We start from the raw sequence: 22,733 nt of genomic DNA on the forward strand, positions 1-22,733 counted from the left end.
ATTTTCTGCCAAATAAATACGGAGTAAAAATTTAGACCCCCTCCCTTATGGCTTCTTCTTGCTTCTAGCTCTGCTCTTTGCATTTCCTGGAACTCCCTTTGCTGTTTATTCTTTCTACTCATATCTGTTCCTGTGTTTCGTGAGTGTTGAAGAAAATCTTGGAATATTCCGGCGACCCAGATCGGATTCCAGCTTTAGCAATCCGATTTCCGGGTACCCATTTCAGATAATGCAGTAAAACTCAGTTGTACTGTATAAAAATCTAATCTTTGACTCATTTTTATCCACTGTATAAATCTTGAAAGGGGAATGGGTAGTTGAAATGTTAATCTGCTCTTGGAGCTTAGTCGGAGAGTTCAACATTGATGGGGTCCTGTTTGAGTGTTGAAGAAGAAGCTGAATTCCAACAACAAAATAATAAATCTTCAAATCATGGCTCAGGTATTTTTTCCTTTTAATTCAAATTTTTATTTGATCTAAACCACTGTGGACTGTGAAATAATAGAAAAAGTAATGGTGTGTGAGGTCACTCTGTTAAATAGTGATTTGATTAGAAATTGAGTGGTTCCTTGAAGAGTTGAAGTTTCGATGCAATTAAGGAGGCTATCTGAAGTTTAGGGAAGTGATATTAGTTTAGAAGTGCTGCGTATTAGCTCTATAATGGCATTATCATCATCTTTCAACTGTAGATTCTTGAGTTGGATCTGATAGAGAAAGCAGATTTCCTTGGAACTCGATTTACACTTTAGGCACTTAAATTGGATGAACATTTGACATGATACTAGTCCTAGGATTCATGTGTAATCTCAAACTGTATGTATTTTGTTGTTGTATCATACTCATATGGTTAATGAATATGCTAAACCTAATTACCTTGATACTTTTACCTAGTGGGAATTTTGGTTGTTTTATCTTATGTTCTTGGCTGAAAAGAAGAGTTTGGTTGATTAATGGCAATAATTTATTCTGAAGCTATTTGAGCCAGTTTGTGGTTAAAAGATATAGTTACAAATCATAATTCCATTTTCGTTCCTAATATTCTTGGCTTTTCTCTGTATTGGGCATTCGGGTGTGTTCTCCTTTTTCCTGTTGTTTGGAAACTTGTACAATTTCAGAATATACTGTTGATATTTAGTTTTAAGCTTAGATTTGTTGTTATCATTGGTTTGTTTAAACTGTAGCGGTCCGCCCTGGAGTTGCCCCGTCTATAGCCAAAGCAAATTATGCAAGTCCAAGGAAGACAAATGCACCAGAAGCCCATGAGACTGATAGTGCAACCAAAATTGTCGTAATGCCCAAAAATGTCAGGGATTTGCGACAAAGTCCTGGGAATAGTGATCTTGATATCTTCACGTATGAAGAAATGAAATTGGGTACCAAGCACTTTAGACCCGATCAAGTTCTTGGTGAAGGTGGGTTTGGCCGAGTCTATAAAGGAGTCATAGATGAACACGTGAGACCAGGGTACATAACCACTCGTGTTGCCATTAAAGAGCTTGACCCTGAAGGTCTACAGGGCGACAGAGAATGGCTGGTAATTTTCTGTAGCTTCTGTTAAGTTTACAGATTCTATTTGCAAAAGTATCGTCTTGCTTTGACTTTTGTCAATCAATTTGTCCTTGCATGTCACTGCTCTGTACCGTAGTTTAGTGCATTGGTGATGAGATGAAGAAATTTACCCAGGAGAGTGCATATGATTTACTACCATAGTAGCAACGCAACTAAAATTACATACTGGAAAAAGATATCCAAAATAGTCATTATGTTTAATTGTTTGTCGGAGGGATTGAATTTAATTATTGTTGCAATTTAACACCCCATCCACTATCCATCCTTGCCACCACAGCTCTACTCCCATGGTAAACAATTTATCGCTATGATCATTTTTTTCTCCTTTCTCTTTTTTAAGAATGGCTATTTGAATCTCATAGCAAACTGAATGAAAACCTGAACTCATGAAAATTTATGCATAAATAATGAATTGATTTTATTTTATATTGGTGACTTTCAGTGAGTCTAGAATATTGGATCCATACTTTTGTTAGAAATAAACTTTCCTAGTTCACATAAATGTTGGTCTTTGTACATGTGTTCTTAGTCATTAAGGGCTAGATTTACGGAACCAATTGGACAGTACATTTTTTCCCCCAATTTTCCCGTTCTTATTTTATTATAACTAATTGTAGCAAATTTTGCCTAGTGAAAAGTGAAATGGAAGATAACATCTAAATCAGCAATAATAATCATACTCTCGGGATTAAACAATAGATTGTGTGCAAAGTAAGCTGTTTAGTAAACGACCCTATTTAAGAAAATTCCAACTTCTGAGAAACTTCCTGAACTATCTTTGAATCCCAGGCCCAACTGCTTCCATTCGAAAAATTATAGTATTTAATAATATACCAAAAAAATGAACCTTCAGTACACTAAAAATGAACATCCAATGTACTAAAAATGAACCTTAAGTCAATGGTCCACCGATCATGGTCCGGTATAATGATTGCTTCCGTTCCAACTTTCCAAGTTAATTTGCTGGTGGATTAAGGTCACTTACTTTAAGTTCTCGCTTGCAGGCAGAGGTTAAGTATTTGGGGCAGCTTCGACATACTAATTTGGTGAAGCTCATAGGGTACTGCTGTGAGGATGAACATAGGCTATTGGTTTATGAATACATGGCATCTGGCAGCCTGGAGAAACACCTTTTTCCCAGTGAGTACCTCAGTCCTACGTCAATACTCTATGTTCGTAAAGAGAATCAACTCTAGCAGAATTGAAAATTTTGTTTATAGTTAACTCTAAGGAATGATAATAGCCTTGACTTTTAAAGCTACCAAATTTAAGTATTGAATCATTTCCAGTTGTGATCCACCATTGGATAGGATTCAATACTACAAGACTAAATTTGGTAGCTTTAAAAGTCAAGACTAGAATTGGAAATAAGTGATAGTTAGAGGACTAAATCCAGAATTAACTATAATTTGCTATGGGTTTTCACTTATGCACCATAGTTTGCTTGTACAAAGTCTCATCTGTTCTTTTTATGTACACGAATGGAGACCTGCTTCTGCTTTAACCATTTACGTGTGCTTTTTGCTTTCAGGAGTGTGTGCTACTCTTACATGGTCAAGAAGAATGAAGATTGCTTTGGACGCTGCCAGAGGGCTTGCTTTTCTTCATGGAGCAGACAGGCCCGTCATATATAGGGATTTCAAAACCTCAAACATTTTATTGGATGAGGTTAGTAACAATTCTTGTGATGTCTTTTGGTTTCAGGTCTCGATCTGGATGGTATCCTGTTAATCATGGGAATGGGATAGTTGAAAGATTGTATTTATTTTATATAAGTAGTATTCTTTTGATTTGTCTTTCTATAGTTCCATTAATTGAGGAGACAAGAAGGGGCTATCAATTGTTTATGAGGTGAAACTGTCAAATCATTATTTTAAGGATAGTTGCTGAAGGATTATTGTTTTAATTCAAATCTGCAGGATTTCAATGCAAAGCTTTCAGACTTTGGACTTGCTAAAGATGGGCCAATGGGGGATCAAACTCATGTATCAACACGAGTTATGGGTACTTATGGTTATGCAGCTCCCGAATATGTCATGACTGGTAAGTATTGTTTTTACTCGCTATGAAATGTTATACTTTTGAGTGTTTTAGTTAGTACAAAGTTGTCTAAGTAGATTTTAGGTCCTCGATATCTCACATGGAACAAGGTCCATGTTAGGAATATGATTATTGCCATTCGCTTGTGTGAACAATTTTCGCATTAGCGGATGCTTTGATGTAGATTGTGAAGTAAAGTGCAACTTGACTTATTCAGGGCATTTAACCGCGAGAAGTGATGTTTATGGTTTTGGGGTTGTGTTGCTTGAGATGCTAATTGGGAGGAGGGCAATGGACAAAAGTAGGCCTAGCCGAGAGCACAACCTTGTGGAATGGGCGCGCCCTCTCCTAACCCACAGCAAGAAGCTCTTCAGGATACTAGACCCCAGAATAGAAGGGCAATACACGAATAAAACAGCGATGAAGGTAGCCAACCTGGCGTACCAATGCCTGAGCCAGAACCCGAAAGGGAGACCTGTGATGAGTCAGGTAGTGGAAATTCTTGAATCCCTTCAACCCCGAGAGAAAGGTCCCGAGGCAATTCTCCAGAGCGCAAGTGGCTCTGTCACGCTCTATGAAGTGCCGAAAGCTTTGCCAGAAACTGGAAATGACAAGGGGAGCTCACTCAAAGTCAAATGTGAAAGCGAAAGAAAACCCGAGCCGGAGTGGACTAAATCAAATGGAAGGAGCAAGAGTGAACCGCCAGAATGTGATCTCTATAGCCCTTCAGACCTTTGAGGAATGATCGATCTATTGTTTTAAGGTTATCGAAGTTGTATTGACAGTTGCTCCATCTCTCATTTTTGTCTCCTCGTCCCTCCATTGCTGGAGCTTGCGATGTAACACGATATAAGTTGTTCTTGCCATATATCCATCTGCTTTTTTTGTTACTTTCAAACACTTTTCCAGGCGGCAAATATAGATTCTAATCTCACCACTCCACCATAAGTTCAGTGCTCCGCAAATGTACCAAGAAAGATTGGAATTTAATGTTGATTACTTTATAATAAAATGTTTATTCATTTTGATAACTGTTGTGCATAAGGAGGGGATATCAATACTGAATAGATCTTGATGGCTACAGCTTCTAACAAAAGATGTGTGCCATTGCAAACAGGTCAAACAAGGTAATTGAAGAATCTACTATTATGAATGCTAGACTCAAATAACATAAAACATAGATTATGAAATTTATTTTCAGATAGCATAAGTCCACTCTGAGAACACAGCAGATTTTGCCGAATGCCAGAGAGCGCCCACACTGCTTTCATCTTGTCACGCAGAACACTTTTCTGAAAGATGAGGGGAAAAAAAAAAAAAAAAAAAAAAAAAAAAANGGGGAAAAAAAAAAAAAAAAAAAAAAAAGGAACACTTTTGAGAAATGCTAACCATTAACCCCTCTTTGCTACAATCCATTCATAAGGAATTTTGAGAAAATATAAAAAATTGACGAGACAAATGATACAATAAGATGGCGGTAACAAAAGAATAACTAACCCCAAGTCTGGCGCAAAGTCGATGCCAGCTGCATGAAAGATTTTCTTTCTGCAACACTAGAAAATTCCATATTAACTACTTGAAATGCAGACAAAAATTCCCGCCTTGTTTTTGCAGAAAGAGTGATGTATTCAGGGCCGTGGGTGATGCACAGTTCAGCCACCTACGTTGAAGAGAAAATACAGAGAGATTACCAGAAGGTACACTCAAATGAATAAGGCAAATGTTATCACACATAGAAAAGAAATAGCACTTCAGTGTATTCAATTCCATCACTTTAGCAATGAATGAAAATCAACTATAAAGTTTACCTGTTGTAACCAAGGGAGAATGGAATTCACAAATCTTTGTTCCAAGAAGTATGATGAAAGAATTGACAAAAGATCACTAGAAGTCTTTTGCGATAAGTTGTCCAGAACAGGACCCGTTCTGTCAAGCAGCTGAAACAAAACAAGTTCACTACCTGAGCACAGGGCCTCCATATATGCAGAATCTAGATCCCCATTTAGCATATGACATTTAACAACTTTCCACGAACTACTCTCAATCTCTAAGATATTTTGCTTGACATTACTAGTAGAAACTCTGGGAAAGGGGTTCTCAGTTTTTCTTGTTTGACGACCATGGCCTCCCTGTGCAGAGCCTCGCTGAGTGATCTTCCCAAGAGAATTTTTATTTGGCTTTGCTGCTGGATCCATCCAAATGTCTAGACTTTGTTTAGAAAAACTACTTGATCTGCTCTTAATCAAATCCTTTTCCTCCCAAACATCAATATCTTTTGTGGGCAACACTGGTGGCTGCCTACGACATAAATCAACAGATGGCCTAGGGGTGTATGTTGAGAATCGAGGGGAAGCAACTGCAGGACCTCTTCTCAGAAGTTTAATTGCTGCTGGATCAGAACACCTCATATCATAAGCAAGTTCTTGGGCCATCCTATCAACTTTGTCTTCAAGACCAGACACCTTCATCTGTACCATTGACAGGGTATCCACTATGTTTGCAGTGACCTCCTGAATATTGTATAACAAATTATAGTTATTATCAGTAGATATAAGAATTCAAAAACCTTGCATAAAGAAAATGTCAAGCTTGTAAATCTTGTAGTCCCCCAATAGATACCAAAGACACAACTAATATGAAATTTACACAAAAGTCAAAGCAGAGCCTTGTTGCTTTGGTGCACTTTATGCATTGGTAAATATTTCACCCAATAGGTAGTATTTTAACCCAAATTTTTGTTGACCATCTGACTACACTCGGTGGGGGAAAAAGCAACTGATTTCCACATTACTTGTTTCAGACCAAAGCACTTGCTTTGGTCCAATTTTGGAAATCTTTGCACTTTGCCATACCAAATCTATGAGCCATCAATTAGGTAGCTTCATTGCTCAAATCAACAAAACATTGAGGCTATCACTTTTAATATGGTTGGTTGATTTTCCTCCATAGAAGTATGAAAAAGAGGGAACAAGTCCAATCAATATATGGCACAATTTAACTAAATTATGACAATCCATACCATACAAACTTGAAGCATATGAATTACCTTTAAAATATCTGCAAAATTAGCTTGTGTGTTTTGAATCTCTAACAGCTGTTTCTGAATGGATGCCAATTCATTTGCAATATTTGGGCAACATCCATGCATTGTGTTAGAGATTGGTTCAGTAGCAGTGGAATCCAAGCGTCTTCGATCCTGCATTTTAGACAAGTACCTTTGCTCTTCCATAGTTACTACACCAGCACACTGCTCATTGGTTATTGTAGATGTATCCATACTCATCTCATCAAGAGCCTCGTGAGAAGCTGTAACTTCTTTTGCATGAAAGTTATCAGGGAAGATATTTGACACAGAAGAACATTCCTGCTTGTCATCTATGTGTACATATTCATATTCAACATCTTGGGAACTTGTAACATCAAATCTTCTTTCAGTAGTCTTTGTAACAGAACAACCATCTGGCTGTGCATTTTGAGCCTCAGATGTAAAGATGTTATGCCTTCTAGGTACAGCAATTTCTACATGCCAATCATTTGTTCTGGAGTACTGAAGCTTTTCAACATGATTTTGGCCAGATTTTCTGGAAGAAAGAGGAAGTCTGCTTTTAACCAATTCATGGCCAAATTTTTTGGGAGTGACATCCTTCACTGTTGACTCACTGATGCTTGTAGCATCACCAAAGTCATCTTTATAGAGATTTTCTGCAAGATGTAAACCATCATTTCAAAAGAGAATGCAAAACCAATTATGACCATAAGAAGACATGAAAGTGAAGTGTATGAAGAGCACAACTTATCAAGCATGTAGTTGACCAAATATGATATTTAAGGTTCAGTAACATATCACATATGATTTCAAACATTTACAAAAATGACATTTTAAACAGAGTAATATCTTAGAGTTTTTTCCACTTTTGGTCCCACTAATATGGTACCATTTCCACATTTGGTCCCCGACAATTAATTTTTCACATGTGGCCATGTAGTCCCACAACTTTTAAATCTTTGCCACATTAGATCCCTCCGGACCTAATTTCCGATTTTCCGGTCACCGGTGAATATCTTAAAAGGGCAAAATTGTCATTTTTCATTACATTATTCTTAAACTTCTCGGTGAGGGAACCAAAAATGACAATTTTACCCATCAAGATAGGTCACTTGCCTGAAATTTGGTCACTAGTGACCGGAAGTTAGGTTGGAGGGACCAAATGTGGCAAGGATTTAAAAGTCATGGGACCAAATGTGAAAAAATTAATAGTCGGGGATCAAATGCGGAAATGGTCCCATAGTCGTGGGACCAAAAGTGGAAAAAACTCTATCTTAAATATTCACTTGGTTCATAACAGTGATATTTCAAAATGCATCTTTTATTTAGAAAATGAAATAATGAAAATTGCAAACCTTTGATAGAAGATCCTGCTTCTGAAGGTTCACATGTATCTGACCCAGGAAGACTTTTCCAGAGGTGCAAGGCTTGCAGTGCTGTGTCCCTGACAGGTTTCACCTGAACAACGATGGAAAAGAGTATAAAAGGTCCAACTCTAGAGTGACAACTTGGAAGCTTTCAAATGGTCAACCCGCTAACTAAACTAAGTCACTTACCTTGTCAAATCGGCATGATTCAAGACACCGGATGCAAGAAGATTTGAAAGAGCCAAAGACCATTCCACCACTAGAAGCAATCTCCCCTAATGCTGCACAGGCAGATTTTCTTGTTGCCCAATCACTATTTTTGAGTGCTTCTTGTATGCTAGTTATTGCAGTCGATAAAACATTATGAGATGGAGCACCGCCAGCCTGAAAACATGGACAGAGAAACAGGAAGTCATTAACTAAGGTACAATCAAATAAATTTTTCAAAAATGAAATATAACATTACAATGATCTATCAACTTTGTAATATCAAAAAGATGCAGATCTAACTGGAGAAACAATATGAGTGTCTATTCCAAAAATAAAAAGTCTTCATTCATAAAAAATAACTTACTTGAATGATACTTCTATTCAATTCAATGACTGCAGGCTTTGCCATGAAGTGTGGATTTTTCAGCAACTTAATAGTTCTTGCTAACATTTTCTGCAAAACCAATGTAGGGGGATTTTGGATACTGTCTATGACCCGGGCCAAGCACAGTGCCGAACCAGATTGCACCTGCTTATTTTGCTCTCCCAATGCCTCAAAAAGAGGCCTAACTAGGACAATAAAAACTCCATCATTCTCACTGTCAGTGCCAAAACAACCAAGTTTAGCTGCCAAAATACCAACTGTCTCAACACAAGAATCTCTTACAACAGAATCTGAATCCTTGAGCCGTTTAACAATGCTGGCTACCATCTTTGCAAGATGCGGGCCAACAAGGTTGTCATGGAGGCTGGCTAGGGAGCCCATTAATCGAATGCATTCCTTACGAACAGCACTTTTTTGTTCTGAATCTGTATCTAATATGCAAGACAGAAATGGGGTAATCCCATTTGGGGTCAAGCACTCAATAATTTTCTCAAGTTCCTCCACAGCAATTTGATATGTATCCCTATCAGCAAGCTTGTTCAGTGCAATAACTACCCGTTGCTTAAGTTCAAAAACAGCCTGGTGGCTGTTCTTTGCTGCGTTTCCTTTCCCTTTCACCATATTTTCACGCGTCTTCATTTCGTAGTTTATTCACTGACATAGCCTGTATAAGCCAATGCCAGCAACATATAAGGATTATACTACATTCATGCCAATGAATATTCAAATCATACTTGTTTAGTTGAACATAAAACCTATTTAACTTTTCTAAACATCACAACAAAGGTATTCCGTGCTATAAATAATTGTGAACTTCTCTAAACATTACAACACAGATATTGAGTGCTAGAAATTACTTTGAAACAGTAAAAAAAAAAGATAATAGAATCGGCAAGTTCATATGCCGTTGTTAATACCCCCAAAAAATGGTGAAAATTACTGGCAACTGAACTAAATTTAAAGGAAAACAGAAGTGCAGAACACAAGGCATACCTGACGGCTTCAACTTTCACGTTCCCTGTGCAAGAAACCAAAGCAAATTCAAATTAAAAGTAAAATCTAGATCTTAATTATGTTCATAAACATCCAGTTTAAATAAATTTATTTTTAAAAAAAAAAACACATTTCAAACAAAGTGCATTTGTCGAAACAAAACATAATAAAGGAAAGAAGCGATGAAGAAGAAGTTACAGGAGAAGCATCTTCAGTATTTGGGAGAGAGGTAAGAGTGGAAATGAAATGCTTCCTCGAAAATAACAAAACTTAAGTACGGAGTAGACAACTTTGAAATTTAAACCAGAAAATAAAAATGCTAGACAGTTGAATTAGAGGAATTAATGAGTAAATAATTGGAAATGGAACGAATCTCAGGGAGAAGATAATATAGAAACGAAACGAAGATCGAGAATATCTTACCCCTACAACTTCAAATTCTCCCTCTCTCTCACTCTCTCTCTCTCTCTCTCTCTCTCGCACAGAAGAAGAGGTAAGGGGTTTGAGTTTTGGCGCTCAGGGGATTGGGTTTCGAAATTGGAGAAAAGGTCGGGATACGAGGGTCCCATGTCTGATGCATTTGCAAAATTGTCCCCTTTCAACTTACCAATATTTTTCAGATTCATCGGTCATTTCAAAATACTACAACCTTTTTGCTTATTATTGCCAATTTGAATATTTAGGTTAGTCAGAAAACGAATTCAAATAATTCACTGCTGAGTTATGTATCATATAGTCTTCTCATTGTCTCATGTGTATGTATAATCATACTTTATTATAGTAACATGAATGTATAGTTCATATGAACCGAATTCAGTGATTATCATGCAGTGCAATCATATAATATAATAGTTGCGCGGCAATCCTTCAATAGGTCACAGATTTATGTGGTTCAGCGTTCGCACATGAACCACCCTATTTATATATATATATATATATATAGGCTTTCCAACCTAGATTAAACGAGGGGAAACAACAGACACAAAAGCATCAGACTAACAAATTAAGAATTTAAGATAGAAGCCTGGTAACACCATTTTAATTTATGACATGCCTAAAAAGTCACAATCACTCAATTCTTTTCAACCTTCAAAGTTTGAGCATATCATACAACTATAGAGAGGCCCCTTTTTCTGCAAAGAATTCAGATCAAACATTTGGGGGGGGGGGGNGGGGGGGGGGGGGGGGGGGGGGGGGGGGGGGGGGGGGGGGGGGGGGGGGGGGGGGGGGGGGGGGGGGGGGGGGGGGGGGGGGGGGGGGGGGGGGGGGGGGGGGGGGGGGGGGGGGGGGGGGGGGGGGGGGGGGGGGGGGGGGGGGGGGGGGGGGGGGGGGGGGGGGGGGGGGGGGGGGGGGGGGGGGGGGGGGGGGGGGGGGGGGGGGGGGGGGGGGGGGGGGGGGGGGGGGGGGGGGGGGGGGGGGGGGGGGGGGGGGGGGGGGGGGGGGGGGGGGGGGGGGGGGGGGGGGGGGGGGGGGGGGGGGGGGGGGGGGGGGGGGGGGGGGGGGGGGGGGGGGGGGGGGGGGGGGGGGGGGGGGGGGGGGGGGGGGGGGGGGGGGGGGGGGGGGGGGGGGGGGGGGGGGGGGGGGGGGGGGGGGGGGGGGGGGGGGGGGGGGGGGGGGGGGGGGGGGGGGGGGGGGGGGGGGGGGGGGGGGGGGGGGGGGGGGGGGGGGGGGGGGGGGGGGGGGGGGGGGGGGGGGGGGGGGGGGGGGGGGGGGGGGGGGGGGGGGGGGGGGGGGGGGGGGGGGGGGGGGGGGGGGGGGGGGGGGGGGGGGGGGGGGGGGGGGGGGGGGGGGGGGGGGGGGGGGGGGGGGGGGGGGGGGGGGGGGGGGGGGGGGGGGGGGGGGGGGGGGGGGGGGGGGGGGGGGGGGGGGGGGGGGGGGGGGGGGGGGGGGGGGGGGGGGGGGGGGGGGGGGGGGGGGGGGGGGGGGGGGGGGGGGGGGGGGGGGGGGGGGGGGGGGGGGGGGGGGGGGGGGGGGGGGGGGGGGGGGGGGGGGGGGGGGGGGGGGGGGGGGGGGGGGGGGGGGGGGGGGGGGGGGGGGGGGGGGGGGGGGGGGGGGGGGGGGGGGGGGGGGGGGGGGGGGGGGGGGGGGGGGGGGGGGGGGGGGGGGGGGGGGGGGGGGGGGGGGGGGGGGGGGGGGGGGGGGGGGGGGGGGGGGGGGGGGGGGGGGGGGGGGGGGGGGGGGGGGGGGGGGGGGGGGGGGGGGGGGGGGGGGGGGGGGGGGGGGGGGGGGGGGGGGGGGGGGGGGGGGGGGGGGGGGGGGGGGGGGGGGGGGGGGGGGGGGGGGGGGGGGGGGGGGGGGGGGGGGGGGGGGGGGGGGGGGGGGGGGGGGGGGGGGGGGGGGGGGGGGGGGGGGGGGGTAGTATGAATCCAATTGAATTTATAGTTACTGACGATCTTCATCCATTGGATCGCTACTGCTCTGTGTGTGAGATCTCAATTCCTCATCCTGCCTTGATTCACTGGATTGTAATGTTCCAGAAACAGAATCTTCGAGCGCCTCCAGAAAAGATGGAACCGTGAACTTATCTGCAACAAGGCTCAGTGGTAAGTTTGTCATACAAATCAAAATAGTATAATACACAGCAGCAATAAGAAAAACTGGCTTAGACATAAAGGTGGAAAATAAGGGATTATTAGAAAGAGTCATGCCACGCTATAACTTAACTTTCTTCATGATTGAAATAGGAGTGCCAAAATTTGACAGACACTGCTGAAATCATGCATTACATGCATTCAGGTTTTTCATTATAACTTATACTTCGTTTCCCCTGTTTCCGGACATTTTTTTAAAGAAGACTTACATTTACTAGGATCAATTCCGAATTGAGCCAGATCAACCTGTCCGGTCCGAAGCACCTGTAATAAAGAGACTTAATATTACTCTCCTGAACTGTACTTTAAAAGCAAAGAAAATAATATGGAGATTCTACATTACTCACATAAGTAAATGAATCTACTTGTTGGCGAAATGGTGGGCTCTGCAATAATTCAATCAATTCCTCCGGATTCCATTGGCCCTGCTAGTTCGCAAACAATTTTTAAGACACTAGAATAATTAACAGAATCTGATAATTCAGAGAAAGCAAATATGCAAACAAAATCATTCACCTCAGGTAAATATGTAGCTAGTTGTTGTTGCAGTGGTATTTCCTCAATCAATGGTAATACAAATTCAGGCCTTAAAATATCTGCTAATCCCAAGCCTTTAGACAAAATCAAAGACGTTCATGTCAATAGCAGAGGTGAGCCCTTTATGAAAATTATAACTAGCAATTAATACTCTATTGCCTCATTGCGCTCTAACATCTTATTAGACCATATATCAAATGTCTACTAGTGACCAAGAACAACTCATAACAATCAAATCCTTACCAGCATCTGGATCTGCAGCTTCACCTGTACCAATGCAACAGTAATAACATTTTATTAGAGAATACATTAAATAAGAGAGACAGACACAGACACAGAGAACTACATTAGAAAATACAAATGGAAAAGTCAACATAACCTGATGATCCAATGTTACTTAATATCCTTTGTAGATCAGCCAACTTTACAGGTCCTGAAGATGTCACATCACTAGTTGCTTCAGTACCCATGCTTGGGCCAACCAAATTTCCTGCCCTGAAAGGGAATAAGGTTAGATACATATATAAATACAAACATGCATACACACATATATGCCATTAGCAGTTTGGCAAATCATGATAAATTTTACACATTAAAGGGCAACAAACTATAAAGGGCATAGACAACAGAAATTTTAAGAGACAATTCAGCCAAGCTAAGTTGAGACCTCACTTGTCTATCTATCTTTACAAGTTTGAACAAGTACATGACTTTCCTGATTCTTTTGCCTTCAGCATCAATAAATTACCACAAGTAAAATAGGAACAGATCAGAACAAAGAAAAAAAAAATTAACAGATTGAAGATATGAAAGAATATCACTAATGTGCAACTTATACCAACAATTATAGTCCAGACTCCAGAGAACCAAAGTAGACTTCTCAGCCCCTAATTAACTCAATTTCACAAATTTTGTAAAATTTTCTGTTCTTAAGAACACAATAGTGTGATCTCGTAAAGATAAAAGAGAATGGGAGAAGTATAGTAACACTAAATAATCTATTCTGGTGCTAAAACAACACACTGGAATTGTTGCAACTGGTTAAAGAGGAGTGGGAAGGTAGCAGACATATGAACAGGGGGAGGTAACAAAAGACAAAGTTCAAATCCATACAAAACATCCACTAATCCTATGTTAGCAGCTTTCTATTTGTGAAACCATGATCTCAACTCTCAAGGACATGAATCTGGCAGTCTACAATCAGTTCTAACTTTAAACTTAGTTAAACTAGCCCATTATCTCAATTCATACATTGACTGCAGTAACAAAGATGGTTTCTCTCGGCCTTCAACTTTAAGATTTCATTAATTGATTAGGATTGCAGTTCATTATTGCAAAGTCACTACACATGAAAGAAACAAGGTTCCCACTTATATGCCTGCAGCCCAATGATTTGTGCATACACCATTTGTAGCATTTCTTTTAATAAGTCCACTATGAACAACATTATAAAGAATCAACCTAATCTACCAAACAAATGTGAGAATATTAATAACTAGAACCAAAACCTTGGTAAGTAAAGCACAGTCATTTCAAGAAACAATTGCAAATTAAGGAATGCATACTATTTGCTAGAACATAATCCCTTATCCTTGCTGAAAACCAAAATGTGAATTTACATACTACACAAATTTACCTTGATGAAATGTCTTCTTCAACCATATCATCAGAATTTTGTAAAGGAGCAGAAGCTTCAGGCTCCTCTTCACCAGCAAACTCTGTTGAAGTGAGTTTCAAAACATGACATGTATGTAGTTATCATCAGAGATGTTGAATTCTAAAAAGTACATAAGGAAATATAGATACAGCAGTTGAAATCAGTAATTAGTTTGCATTGAATGCAAATAGTATACAATCATTTGTTCCAAGAAAAAGAAAAGTATCACATGGACACCACAGTTCACACACACCTTCAAGCAGATAATTAAATCTAAAAAATCAAGCAGATAAAAAAAACAGGTAAAAAAAAAAACAAAAACAAACAAACAAACAAGATTGGGGATTGATTGAGGTATGCCGAATCAGAGCCTTTGATGATGCAAATGGGAAGTAAGATTTCTTCCATAAAATTTAAATAGCTAAAACAGAGTCCAAAGTTTTAGAAAGCATTTTTCTACCAAGTGGTTGATTCAGGTAGAAGTTGACTGAGCTGCATAATTGTGCATCATTGTCATCTTTTGGCTCCTGCAAGATATGCAAGTCACAATTGATCTTAGCAATGCCCTATATTGGGGGGGTGTGTGTGTGTGTGAATTCGAAAAAGTTATATGATAAACTCTTGCTCAAAAACCAAACCTGCATCCAGAAGAAAAACTTCCTATCATCTGTATGAAATTTCAAAATATAAACCCTCCCAGCTGACTGATTAACCTGAATAGTTCAACAACAAAGAAGATCAACCGTGTGAATTTTCAACATGATTACTGGGGAAAAACTACTATACACAAGACTTGATAAATACCTTTTCAAAAACAGCCTCCTCTGGAACAATAATCTGATCCTAATGTTATTTTTGTCAAGGAATACAAGTTCCAGGACAACTCAATTGGAAATGAGGAGCAATTTGGTTATTATTTATCAATGGAAAAGGAAGCACTGAGTACTATCTAATAGAATCACTTTTCACTTCTGCAAAGATTTTAAAGGATGAAGGATACATCTTCAACAACATTAAGAGAACGATCCAACCATTGAAAATGAACAAGTCCTTCCTCACCCTTAAAATCAAAAGACAAGGCAACATGTTTAAGAGCAATGGATGATACTACCTTACACAAGCTTGTTATCAGCAGTGAAAAAGACAAGGGAAGTTTTGATGCACATGTCTTTCTAGTCTAGTAGAAAGAAACAAACAACAAAGTTTGAAATCCAATACCCTGCCTATACGAACAAGCCCTTTTCGCGAGTCAGGGACAACTCGTTTTCCCTCCATTAGCATTTTGCCTGCTCTGAATTCAAGCAAAACTTCCTGTCACATATAATAGAAAAGAATGTCATCTTTACAAAATACTCTGCATGACGCAAAGCAAGATACAACTTATACCTATTGAGGATAGAGAGAAAGTATATGACAATGGTTTGTGAATCTTTGAAGAATAGAAGTTCATGAGGAAGATATCACGGTCCTATGGCACTCAGCAGATTTTCTAAATAATATTAAGATTAGGAGAAGAGAGAAGATCCATCTAATTGGTGTCAACTATAGTGGGGTTAAGTTTTAGTTGATTTGAGGAGAGAAAGTATGCATAATTCCAAAGACTAAACACTGAAAAAGCAGACAAACTAGCCAGTTGGCCCACTGAGTTGAAAAGAATTTATGATAATCACAGACCACAAGATAAGAGCTATAGATGTTCAAATTTTGCTACCATATGTGACTAAATCTTTACAGCTTTCTCCAATTGCTCTTTTTTCCTGGTGTAGCAACTAGGAAAATAACACAAGAACTAAATACACCAACACAGGTGAAAATATTTCTACTTCCATCATACACACTCCAATTATTATGCTACCCAAATGTAGAATTTACTCTAAACCAGAGTTCCATTGCACAATAAATAATGAATAGACTCCCATTGCAGTATATATTGCACAATTTTCATGGGAAAGCTACAAGTTGTAGATATTGTGCAACACAAGCACACACAAGTCTGTGTCACATCATGATCATTAGCCACTTCTTGAATTCTACACCTTAATGTTCAAATGGGATCTAAGAGTAGACATCTCTATAATCAAGAAGAAAATAATAACAGAAGATGGCCTTGTCCAGTTGTCCCCTAGTTGAACTGAGTGCCTTTTTTTCTAAAACCCACGATAGAAAAATAACTAAAAGAAAGCATCCATACCTGAAGTTGAGGAAGAGCATCCATCGATGATAAATCTATAAGCAAAATATCTGCCCACAAGTTTAATCTCCCCTCTCCGATCAAGCGGCTGAAAAATAATCAAAACATATATGAACCTACAAGGGGGTGAAAGGAGAGCAGAAATATCAATTGATTCTTTACTACATACAAGTTGCTAGGTTAAACTATTATAGTTGGGTTGACGTGTAGAAAGGATGAAGAAAGTTAATCCGGAATAACAAAGCTGTAAAACCCTAATTCAATAGCAGTATTAATAGATGACAACAATATCTATCTCCAGGTTACCTCTATGTGTACGATGGATGATATTTCTGGGCATCGGACGAATTATATTTCCGGCGCTCGGAATCGTATATTTCGTGCGTGGGGGCCGGGGTGTGCGTGGTCATGGTCTGGGCTTAGTTTTGTGACCCGATCCAATTAAAATCATGGGCTCATGGCAAATCTGGATTAGACCCAAAATTAGCAAACTCATATTATAGGTTCAGGCCCTTTCAGATAAATTATATACTCATGTTTCAAAATAATAATAAGGCAAAAACTTGCGTGAGATCGTCTCACGAGCCTTAATCTGTGAGGCGTGCTTAATCTTTGATTAATGAAGTCAGATCTAACCTATTAACCAAATTTTCGCCTTATCTTACGGAATGAGATTCGTGAGACGATATCACACAAGTGTTTACCCTAATAATAATACATATAGGCCATGTTTGGTAATATAGTTAGTTTATTTGACCATTATTAGCTGTTTGATTTAGTTAAACAATCAATGAGTGTTTGATTAATTAGTTTTTTGTAATAGTTTATTACTCCAAAATGTTAAAATTCAAAAAGCTGCTCACACTATTTTTTTGATAACTGAGTTAATGAATTTAACTAGTTGATAATATTAGTTGATTGTAGAAAGATATTTGGTAAATTAACTACTAGTTGATAGTTGATTACATGCAAAATGTGATACAGCAGTCTCATTTTAATTTATACTTATTAATAACTAAGGGATCATAAAGTCAAATATTTTTGAGATTTAAGTTTGAATCTCAAACTTGCGGGTCAGACTCACTATTCCTTTCTACGTACTCTCATTCAACCATGACCAGTCTTCAAGAAAGGAATAGTGAGTCTGACCCGCAAGTTTGAGATTCAAACTTAAATCTCAAAAATATTTGACTTTATGATCCCTTAGTTATTAATAAGTATAAATTAAAATGAGTTTAATGTCAACGCGGTTTATCAATATTGTGTGTGTACATAAGTAGCTTCGTTCAATAAGAATCATTTTTATTTTTTTTAGAATTGTGAACATGCAACAAGTAATTACTGCTATAAATGTAACCATTGATATATAGACATGTATTGAAAATTGAAATTTTAAAAGTGCATATTATAATAACTACAAGTCTAATTACTAATCAACGGATTGCACTTGTAATTGTTGCAAGATGCACTTTAAGTTTTTTTTTTTTTTTTAAATATCAGTATATATTTTTCTTATTTTACAACAGTTTGGTGAGCAATAATTATAGTCCACATTCAATCCAGAACTATATATATAGTATTGGATGGAAAGTTGGTAGATGCATGCATGGGGCAGAGCGCAAACATCTCATTATTCATTCCCATGCAGAAATTAGAGGACTGATACGTTGTCAACTTGACTTCCCCTTTACCCATTTCTCCCTTTTTTCCGGATCCTATTTTCCCCCACCTCCCATCTCCGTCTCTCTCTCTCTCTCCATCTCTCGCTCTCATCCAGTGTTAGGTAGTCATCATCTCCGGCACACATTTCCGGCAAAAACTTTCCTTAAACTAATTTCTTCTCCCTCATACCCCTCCTATCAATCGCTTTCTTAGCTCAATTGTCTGGACAGCCCCTTCAAAGGGCGCGCGCACTTCCCCAAAGTGCGCGCTCTACCACCCTATCATGGCTCATCGCCGCTATTCTTCCTATCCACCTCTATCAATTCTCCTCCTCCTCCTATTCCTCCTCTGCGCCTCCCCGTCCTCGGCGGCGAAATCTGATGAGACGGAGATTCTCCTCAAGTTCAAGGAATCGTTGGAGAATGCCACCGCGTTATCCAGCTGGAATCCCTCGAAGCCGCCCTGCCAGGGCGAGCGCCCTAACTGGGAAGGCGTCATGTGCGAGGCCGGCAAAGTCCGCGGCCTCAATTTGAACGAGATGGGTTTGAAGGGAACCATAGACGTGGAGTCCCTGGGTGAGCTCCCGGGTCTCAGGGTTTTCGCCGCCATAGAGAACAACTTCGAAGGCTCCATGCCGGATTTTACCAAGCTGGGATCATTGAAACACCTTTATCTGTCGCGTAACAAGTTTTCCGGGGAGATTCCCAGCAAGGGATTCGAGGGAATGAACTCGTTGAAAAAGCTACATTTGGGGAATAATGGGTTCGTCGGCGCCATTCCCACCTCCTTGGCCACGTTGGGGAAGCTCATAGAATTGATGCTTGAGAACAATAAATTTGATGGCAATTTACCAAATTTTAAGCAAGAGAGATTTACCTTGGTAGATTTCTCCAACAATTTACTCGTGGGTGAAATCCCTCCTGCCCTCTCTAAGGTCAATGCTTCCTCATTTCAAGGTACACATACATATCCCCTTTTTTATGCATGTATGATCTTCTAATTGTAAAATACAACCAAAATTTGAGCTACTCAACTATTAATAACATAAACTAGTAGTAGAAATAGTACATTACTCTTATTGTGTTTGGACAAATCAGCTATAAATAGCATAAACTAGTTTACTTTTTTGTGATTTGCTAGCTAGAATCGCCTGGGGACACCCCGAAATATGGGTTTTACTCAAAAAAAACATTTAGATGTCAAAATTTATTTACAAATAACATTTTTTCCTATAGGAAACGCTGGTCTATGTGGAGCACCATTGAAAGCATGCGTCGTTAACCCCAAGTTATCTACGGCAACAAAAGCCGTCGTCGGGATAGCCTTAGCGGCGGCGCTGGTAGCGATCCTCCTGGTCATCTTCATCCTCGTGAAGCGCAAGCCGGAGTCACCGGCAGATGACGTACCAGCAACGGCGCAAGCCGCGGCCCAACGGAAAGCGCCACAGGACGAAAAAATGGACAAGATAGAAAAAGGCTCACCGGCGGCGTCGAGTACGCCGCCGCAGCGCTCAACCGCGTCGTCGTCGTCGCCGGCGCCGGCGGACTCCAGGAGACCCGACCAGAGCGTGAAACTGTCGTTCTTGATAGAGGGCAGGGAGAAATTCGGGTTGCCGGACCTACTAAAGGCGTCGGCTGAGATATTGGGGAACGGCATATTTGGGTCAACTTACAAAGCTGCCCTCACCGCCGGCCCCGTCATGGTGGTTAAGAGATTTAAGCATATGAACAATGTCGGAAAAGAAGACTTCCATGAACATATGAGGAGGCTTGGCAGGTTGTCCAATGAGAATTTGCTTCCTGTTGTGGCTTTCTACTATAGGAAAGAAGAAAAGCTCTTGGTCTCCGACTTTGTTGACAATTGCAGCTTAGCTTTTCATCTCCATGGTATGTATAGAAAAATAAATAGACAAAGTTTATATGCCCATTTGCACCGGATATAACTTATAATATGCATAGTTGGCCATATCAAATATTCTGTTATAGATGTAATATCTGTTCATAATTACTTTCACAGTATTTTCAACTCAATTTACTAAATCACAAAAAGCTAATATTGTCTATGCGAGGCCCCACTTTGTGCCACTAGACCACATGAACATTAACTTCTAGAAACACTTATTTAGGATTATTCTGATCTAGTCAGATTGGTCAAACTATAAACTCCCATAATCACAAAGTTATAGATTTGACTCTTGATGCCAGTGACCTATTGATCTTCAGTAATAGGCAACTTATAGTCTTTTTCCAGCTAAGATTACAATATTGTATTTATCCAGTGCACACTGCACAGTCTCGAATAGTGACTGTAAATTTCTCTTAACTTCAATTGTTATATACTTTCTTTTGGCAGTTAAGATCACAAGACTGTATTTATTCTGTGCATAGTCTCTGATAGTTATTGTGTTTGTCCCAAAGTTCAATTGTTATCTTCTTTGTTGACATGTTACGTTGTTTATCTTGAAGGTAAGAACAGATCTGGAAGCTCTAGCCTGGACTGGGCAACACGGTTGAAAATTGTGAAAGGAGTAGCGAAAGGCATAGGCTATCTGTACACGGAGCTACCAAGCCTAACAGCGCCGCACGGCCACCTCAAGTCCACCAACGTCCTCCTCACATCATCGCACGTGCCGCTGCTCAACGACTACGGGCTACTGCCGGTGGTCAACCTGGAGCACGCCCAAGCGCACATGATCGCGTACAAGTCGCCGGAGTTCCGGCAGGGCGGGAGAATCACGAAGAAGACCGACGTGTGGGCCCTGGGGATACTGATTCTAGAAATCCTCACCGGAAAGTTCCCGGAAAAGTTCGCGCAACAAAGCAAGGGGAGCGACAGCGACCTGGCGACCTGGGTGGAGTCGGCGATCGGCGACGGGGGCGAGGGGTCGGCGGAGGAGGTGTTTGATAAGGGGATTAGAAACGGGTGCCCCGGAGAAATGATGAAGCTGTTGAAGATAGGGATGAGTTGCTGTGACGTGGATGTGGAGAAACGGTTGGACATAAAGCAGGCTGTGAAGAGCATTGAGGAAGTGAGGGAGAGGGAATGAGAGAAATAAAAAAATAATAAAAATATTAATAATAATAATCCATCTACTGTCGTACACGTGTCACCTTAATATAATGCATGCATGTTGTTCATGGGATAGATGCCTTTGGTACTAAAAAAAAAACTAAGAATTGCTTTGTTTAATTTAATTGAATTATATTGAATTTCACCCAAAATAAGGGAAAATATTTGGTTTGGACTATTATTGATGCATGGATCGGAGGAAAAAGTTGTGAATAATTTTGAAGAATGGGGGTGCAGTGCGTATGTAGCAGCCGGAATTCATTTGATTTTGGGTGACGATGAAAAGACAGATTGAGAAAGGAAATCAAGTTTTAGATTATAACTTCCACCAAACATGAAGATATGACATGATGGATGGGTAATTGAATTGGGATATGATGATCAGTGTAGTTGTGTTTTAGATCTTATAGTATATGCGCACTGCATAAAATAATTGAGATATATTAGTGCCTAATACTCGAAAATTAAGTTTCTAGCAAACAAATTAATGTATGTAGCTAGTATTATGGTTATGGCAATTATATTATAATAAAATAAAAGAAATACAGTATTACTCACATAGATTATATTCTAATAATAAAATGATGAAGTGAAAAGAACCCTAAACCGTAGGGAGAAAAAATTAAAGATTTGAAGTAATGCAATCTAACTTCTAAACAAAATGTCATATCAAACCAAAAAAGGTACCGTTATCGAATTAAACAAAGTTAAATCCAAAAAACAAAAGAAAAATGGTAAAAAGATATATACTAAATTGAGATATTATGCTTTTGATTAATGAAGGATAGATTGTGTAAATTAATAAGGATAAAAAAGATTAAAATATATTATTTTAAGATCCTCATGTTTTACCAAAACAGAATTTATAAGTTCATTGGAATATAATAAAATTACATACATTTTTTAAGAAAATTTCGATCACAACTAAAGAAATGCGTTTTTCAAGATATGCCAACTAAATGTGAAAAAAAATTTATTAGAAACTGGAAAGAAAGAAAGAAAGAAAAAAGCCTAGATTTAACAACGTATAGTACCTATCAATATGAATGTCAAAAGATTACAAATAATGCAAACATTATTTCACTTATCTTTAGAATGTCTATGGGACTCGTTTCAAGTTTTAAACCCATATACTAACTCTGAATTTTATTTTTTTTAAAGCATTTCTGGCTTTGAATGAACGCGTAAGTATTTTTGCTGGGTTTTTTCTAATAACCTAGTAATTACAATTTTTTTTGGGTTCAAGTATTATTGGGGATGTTTTGAGTCGTTGTATAATATTTCATCAATTTTTCTAGATGAATTGTTGTTTGTTAAGAAACAATATCGTTGGCCAACAAAGTTTAAGTTGTCAACAATTAATTTTGTGATTTTTTTTAATCAGAATTGCAATTTCACACTTTGTAGAATTGCAAT

General features: G+C 40.4%; 5 protein-coding genes across 8 annotated transcripts; 2 read left to right on the plus strand and 3 right to left on the minus strand.

Annotated features, from left to right (window-relative positions):
* The first annotated feature begins 8 nt into the window (after positions 1-8).
* LOC116020871 (probable serine/threonine-protein kinase PBL17) lies at positions 9-4,507 on the plus strand. Its single transcript, XM_031261433.1, has 7 exons — positions 9-213; positions 306-441; positions 1,182-1,534; positions 2,574-2,709; positions 3,101-3,237; positions 3,489-3,612; positions 3,827-4,507. The coding sequence occupies exons 2-7, from the start codon at positions 366-368 to the stop codon at positions 4,345-4,347; spliced, it is 1,347 nt and encodes a 448-aa protein (XP_031117293.1). The 5' UTR covers positions 9-213; positions 306-365; the 3' UTR covers positions 4,348-4,507.
* Positions 4,508-4,699: 192 nt separating this feature from the next.
* LOC116020856 (TORTIFOLIA1-like protein 2) lies at positions 4,700-10,276 on the minus strand. Of its 2 annotated transcripts, none has more exons than XM_031261413.1 (9): positions 10,034-10,276; positions 9,611-9,635; positions 8,597-9,281; positions 8,212-8,406; positions 8,011-8,113; positions 6,656-7,311; positions 5,418-6,119; positions 5,107-5,269; positions 4,700-4,901 (listed from the first exon to the last, which is right to left on the minus strand). In XM_031261413.1, exons 3-9 carry the CDS (start codon positions 9,254-9,256, stop codon positions 4,885-4,887), a joined length of 2,496 nt encoding a protein of 831 aa, XP_031117273.1. In that variant the 5' UTR covers positions 9,257-9,281; positions 9,611-9,635; positions 10,034-10,276; the 3' UTR covers positions 4,700-4,884. The 2 variants fall into 2 exon arrangements, with proteins under 2 accessions (XP_031117273.1, XP_031117281.1); XM_031261421.1 differs by lacking the exon at positions 10,034-10,276 and adding an exon at positions 9,809-9,956.
* A 324-nt stretch (positions 10,277-10,600) lies between these two features.
* LOC116028326 (basic proline-rich protein-like) lies at positions 10,601-11,960 on the minus strand (the record flags this gene model as incomplete). Its single annotated transcript, XM_031273435.1, has 1 exon — positions 10,601-11,960. A coding segment is annotated over one exon (1,206 nt), but the record flags the coding sequence as incomplete, so codon positions are not given.
* LOC115995539 (26S proteasome regulatory subunit RPN13) lies at positions 11,933-16,936 on the minus strand. Of its 3 annotated transcripts, none has more exons than XM_031257055.1 (14): positions 16,893-16,936; positions 16,587-16,674; positions 15,614-15,706; positions 15,396-15,455; positions 15,200-15,238; positions 15,034-15,108; positions 14,856-14,922; positions 14,375-14,456; positions 13,118-13,233; positions 12,982-13,005; positions 12,718-12,812; positions 12,549-12,626; positions 12,411-12,465; positions 11,933-12,135 (listed from the first exon to the last, which is right to left on the minus strand). In XM_031257055.1, the coding sequence occupies exons 2-14, from the start codon at positions 16,608-16,610 to the stop codon at positions 11,993-11,995; spliced, it is 951 nt and encodes a 316-aa protein (XP_031112915.1). In that variant the 5' UTR covers positions 16,611-16,674; positions 16,893-16,936; the 3' UTR covers positions 11,933-11,992. The 3 variants fall into 3 exon arrangements, with proteins under 3 accessions (XP_031112915.1, XP_031119422.1, XP_031106364.1); XM_031263562.1 differs by lacking the exon at positions 16,893-16,936 and adding an exon at positions 16,756-16,887; XM_031250504.1 differs by lacking the exon at positions 16,893-16,936 and having other exon boundaries at positions 16,587-16,743.
* Positions 16,937-18,286: 1,350 nt separating this feature from the next.
* LOC115999445 (pollen receptor-like kinase 1) lies at positions 18,287-21,874 on the plus strand. Its single transcript, XM_031239297.1, has 3 exons — positions 18,287-19,204; positions 19,484-20,134; positions 20,714-21,874. Exons 1-3 carry the CDS (start codon positions 18,532-18,534, stop codon positions 21,292-21,294), a joined length of 1,905 nt encoding a protein of 634 aa, XP_031095157.1. The 5' UTR covers positions 18,287-18,531; the 3' UTR covers positions 21,295-21,874.
* Positions 21,875-22,733: the final 859 nt, after the last annotated feature.

The sequence above is a fragment of the Ipomoea triloba genome, chromosome 1, assembly GCF_003576645.1.
Source record: "Ipomoea triloba cultivar NCNSP0323 chromosome 1, ASM357664v1".
In the NCBI taxonomy this organism is placed as follows: domain Eukaryota; kingdom Viridiplantae; phylum Streptophyta; class Magnoliopsida; order Solanales; family Convolvulaceae; genus Ipomoea; species Ipomoea triloba.

What these genes read in the sequence shown, in the direction of transcription:
- LOC116020871 (XM_031261433.1), top strand. Translation starts at nt 366, where the DNA reads ATGGGGTCCTGTTTGAGTGTTGAAGAAGAAGCTGAATTCCAACAACAA. An exon ending in ATCTTCAAATCATGGCTCAG is followed by an intron (nt 442 to 1,181) that starts GTATTTTTTCCT and finishes TTTAAACTGTAG; the next exon opens with CGGTCCGCCCTGGAGTTGCC. An exon ending in AGGGCGACAGAGAATGGCTG is followed by an intron (nt 1,535 to 2,573) that starts GTAATTTTCTGT and finishes TCTCGCTTGCAG; the next exon opens with GCAGAGGTTAAGTATTTGGG.
- LOC115999445 (XM_031239297.1), top strand. Translation starts at nt 18,532, where the DNA reads ATGGCTCATCGCCGCTATTCTTCCTATCCACCTCTATCAATTCTCCTC. An exon ending in CAATGCTTCCTCATTTCAAG is followed by an intron (nt 19,205 to 19,483) that starts GTACACATACAT and finishes TTTTTCCTATAG; the next exon opens with GAAACGCTGGTCTATGTGGA. An exon ending in CTTAGCTTTTCATCTCCATG is followed by an intron (nt 20,135 to 20,713) that starts GTATGTATAGAA and finishes TTTATCTTGAAG; the next exon opens with GTAAGAACAGATCTGGAAGC.
- LOC115995539 (XM_031257055.1), bottom strand. Translation starts at nt 16,610, where the DNA reads ATGGATGCTCTTCCTCAACTTCAG. An exon ending in CTCTTAATGTTGTTGAAGAT is followed by an intron (nt 15,239 to 15,395) that starts GTATCCTTCATC and finishes AAATAACATTAG; the next exon opens with GATCAGATTATTGTTCCAGA. An exon ending in AGTTTTTCTTCTGGATGCAG is followed by an intron (nt 14,923 to 15,033) that starts GTTTGGTTTTTG and finishes CATATCTTGCAG; the next exon opens with GAGCCAAAAGATGACAATGA.
- LOC116020856 (XM_031261413.1), bottom strand. Translation starts at nt 9,256, where the DNA reads ATGAAGACGCGTGAAAATATGGTGAAAGGGAAAGGAAACGCAGCAAAG. An exon ending in ATTTTGCAGATATTTTAAAG is followed by an intron (nt 6,120 to 6,655) that starts GTAATTCATATG and finishes TACAATATTCAG; the next exon opens with GAGGTCACTGCAAACATAGT. An exon ending in TTCTCCCTTGGTTACAACAG is followed by an intron (nt 5,270 to 5,417) that starts GTAAACTTTATA and finishes TCTTCAACGTAG; the next exon opens with GTGGCTGAACTGTGCATCAC.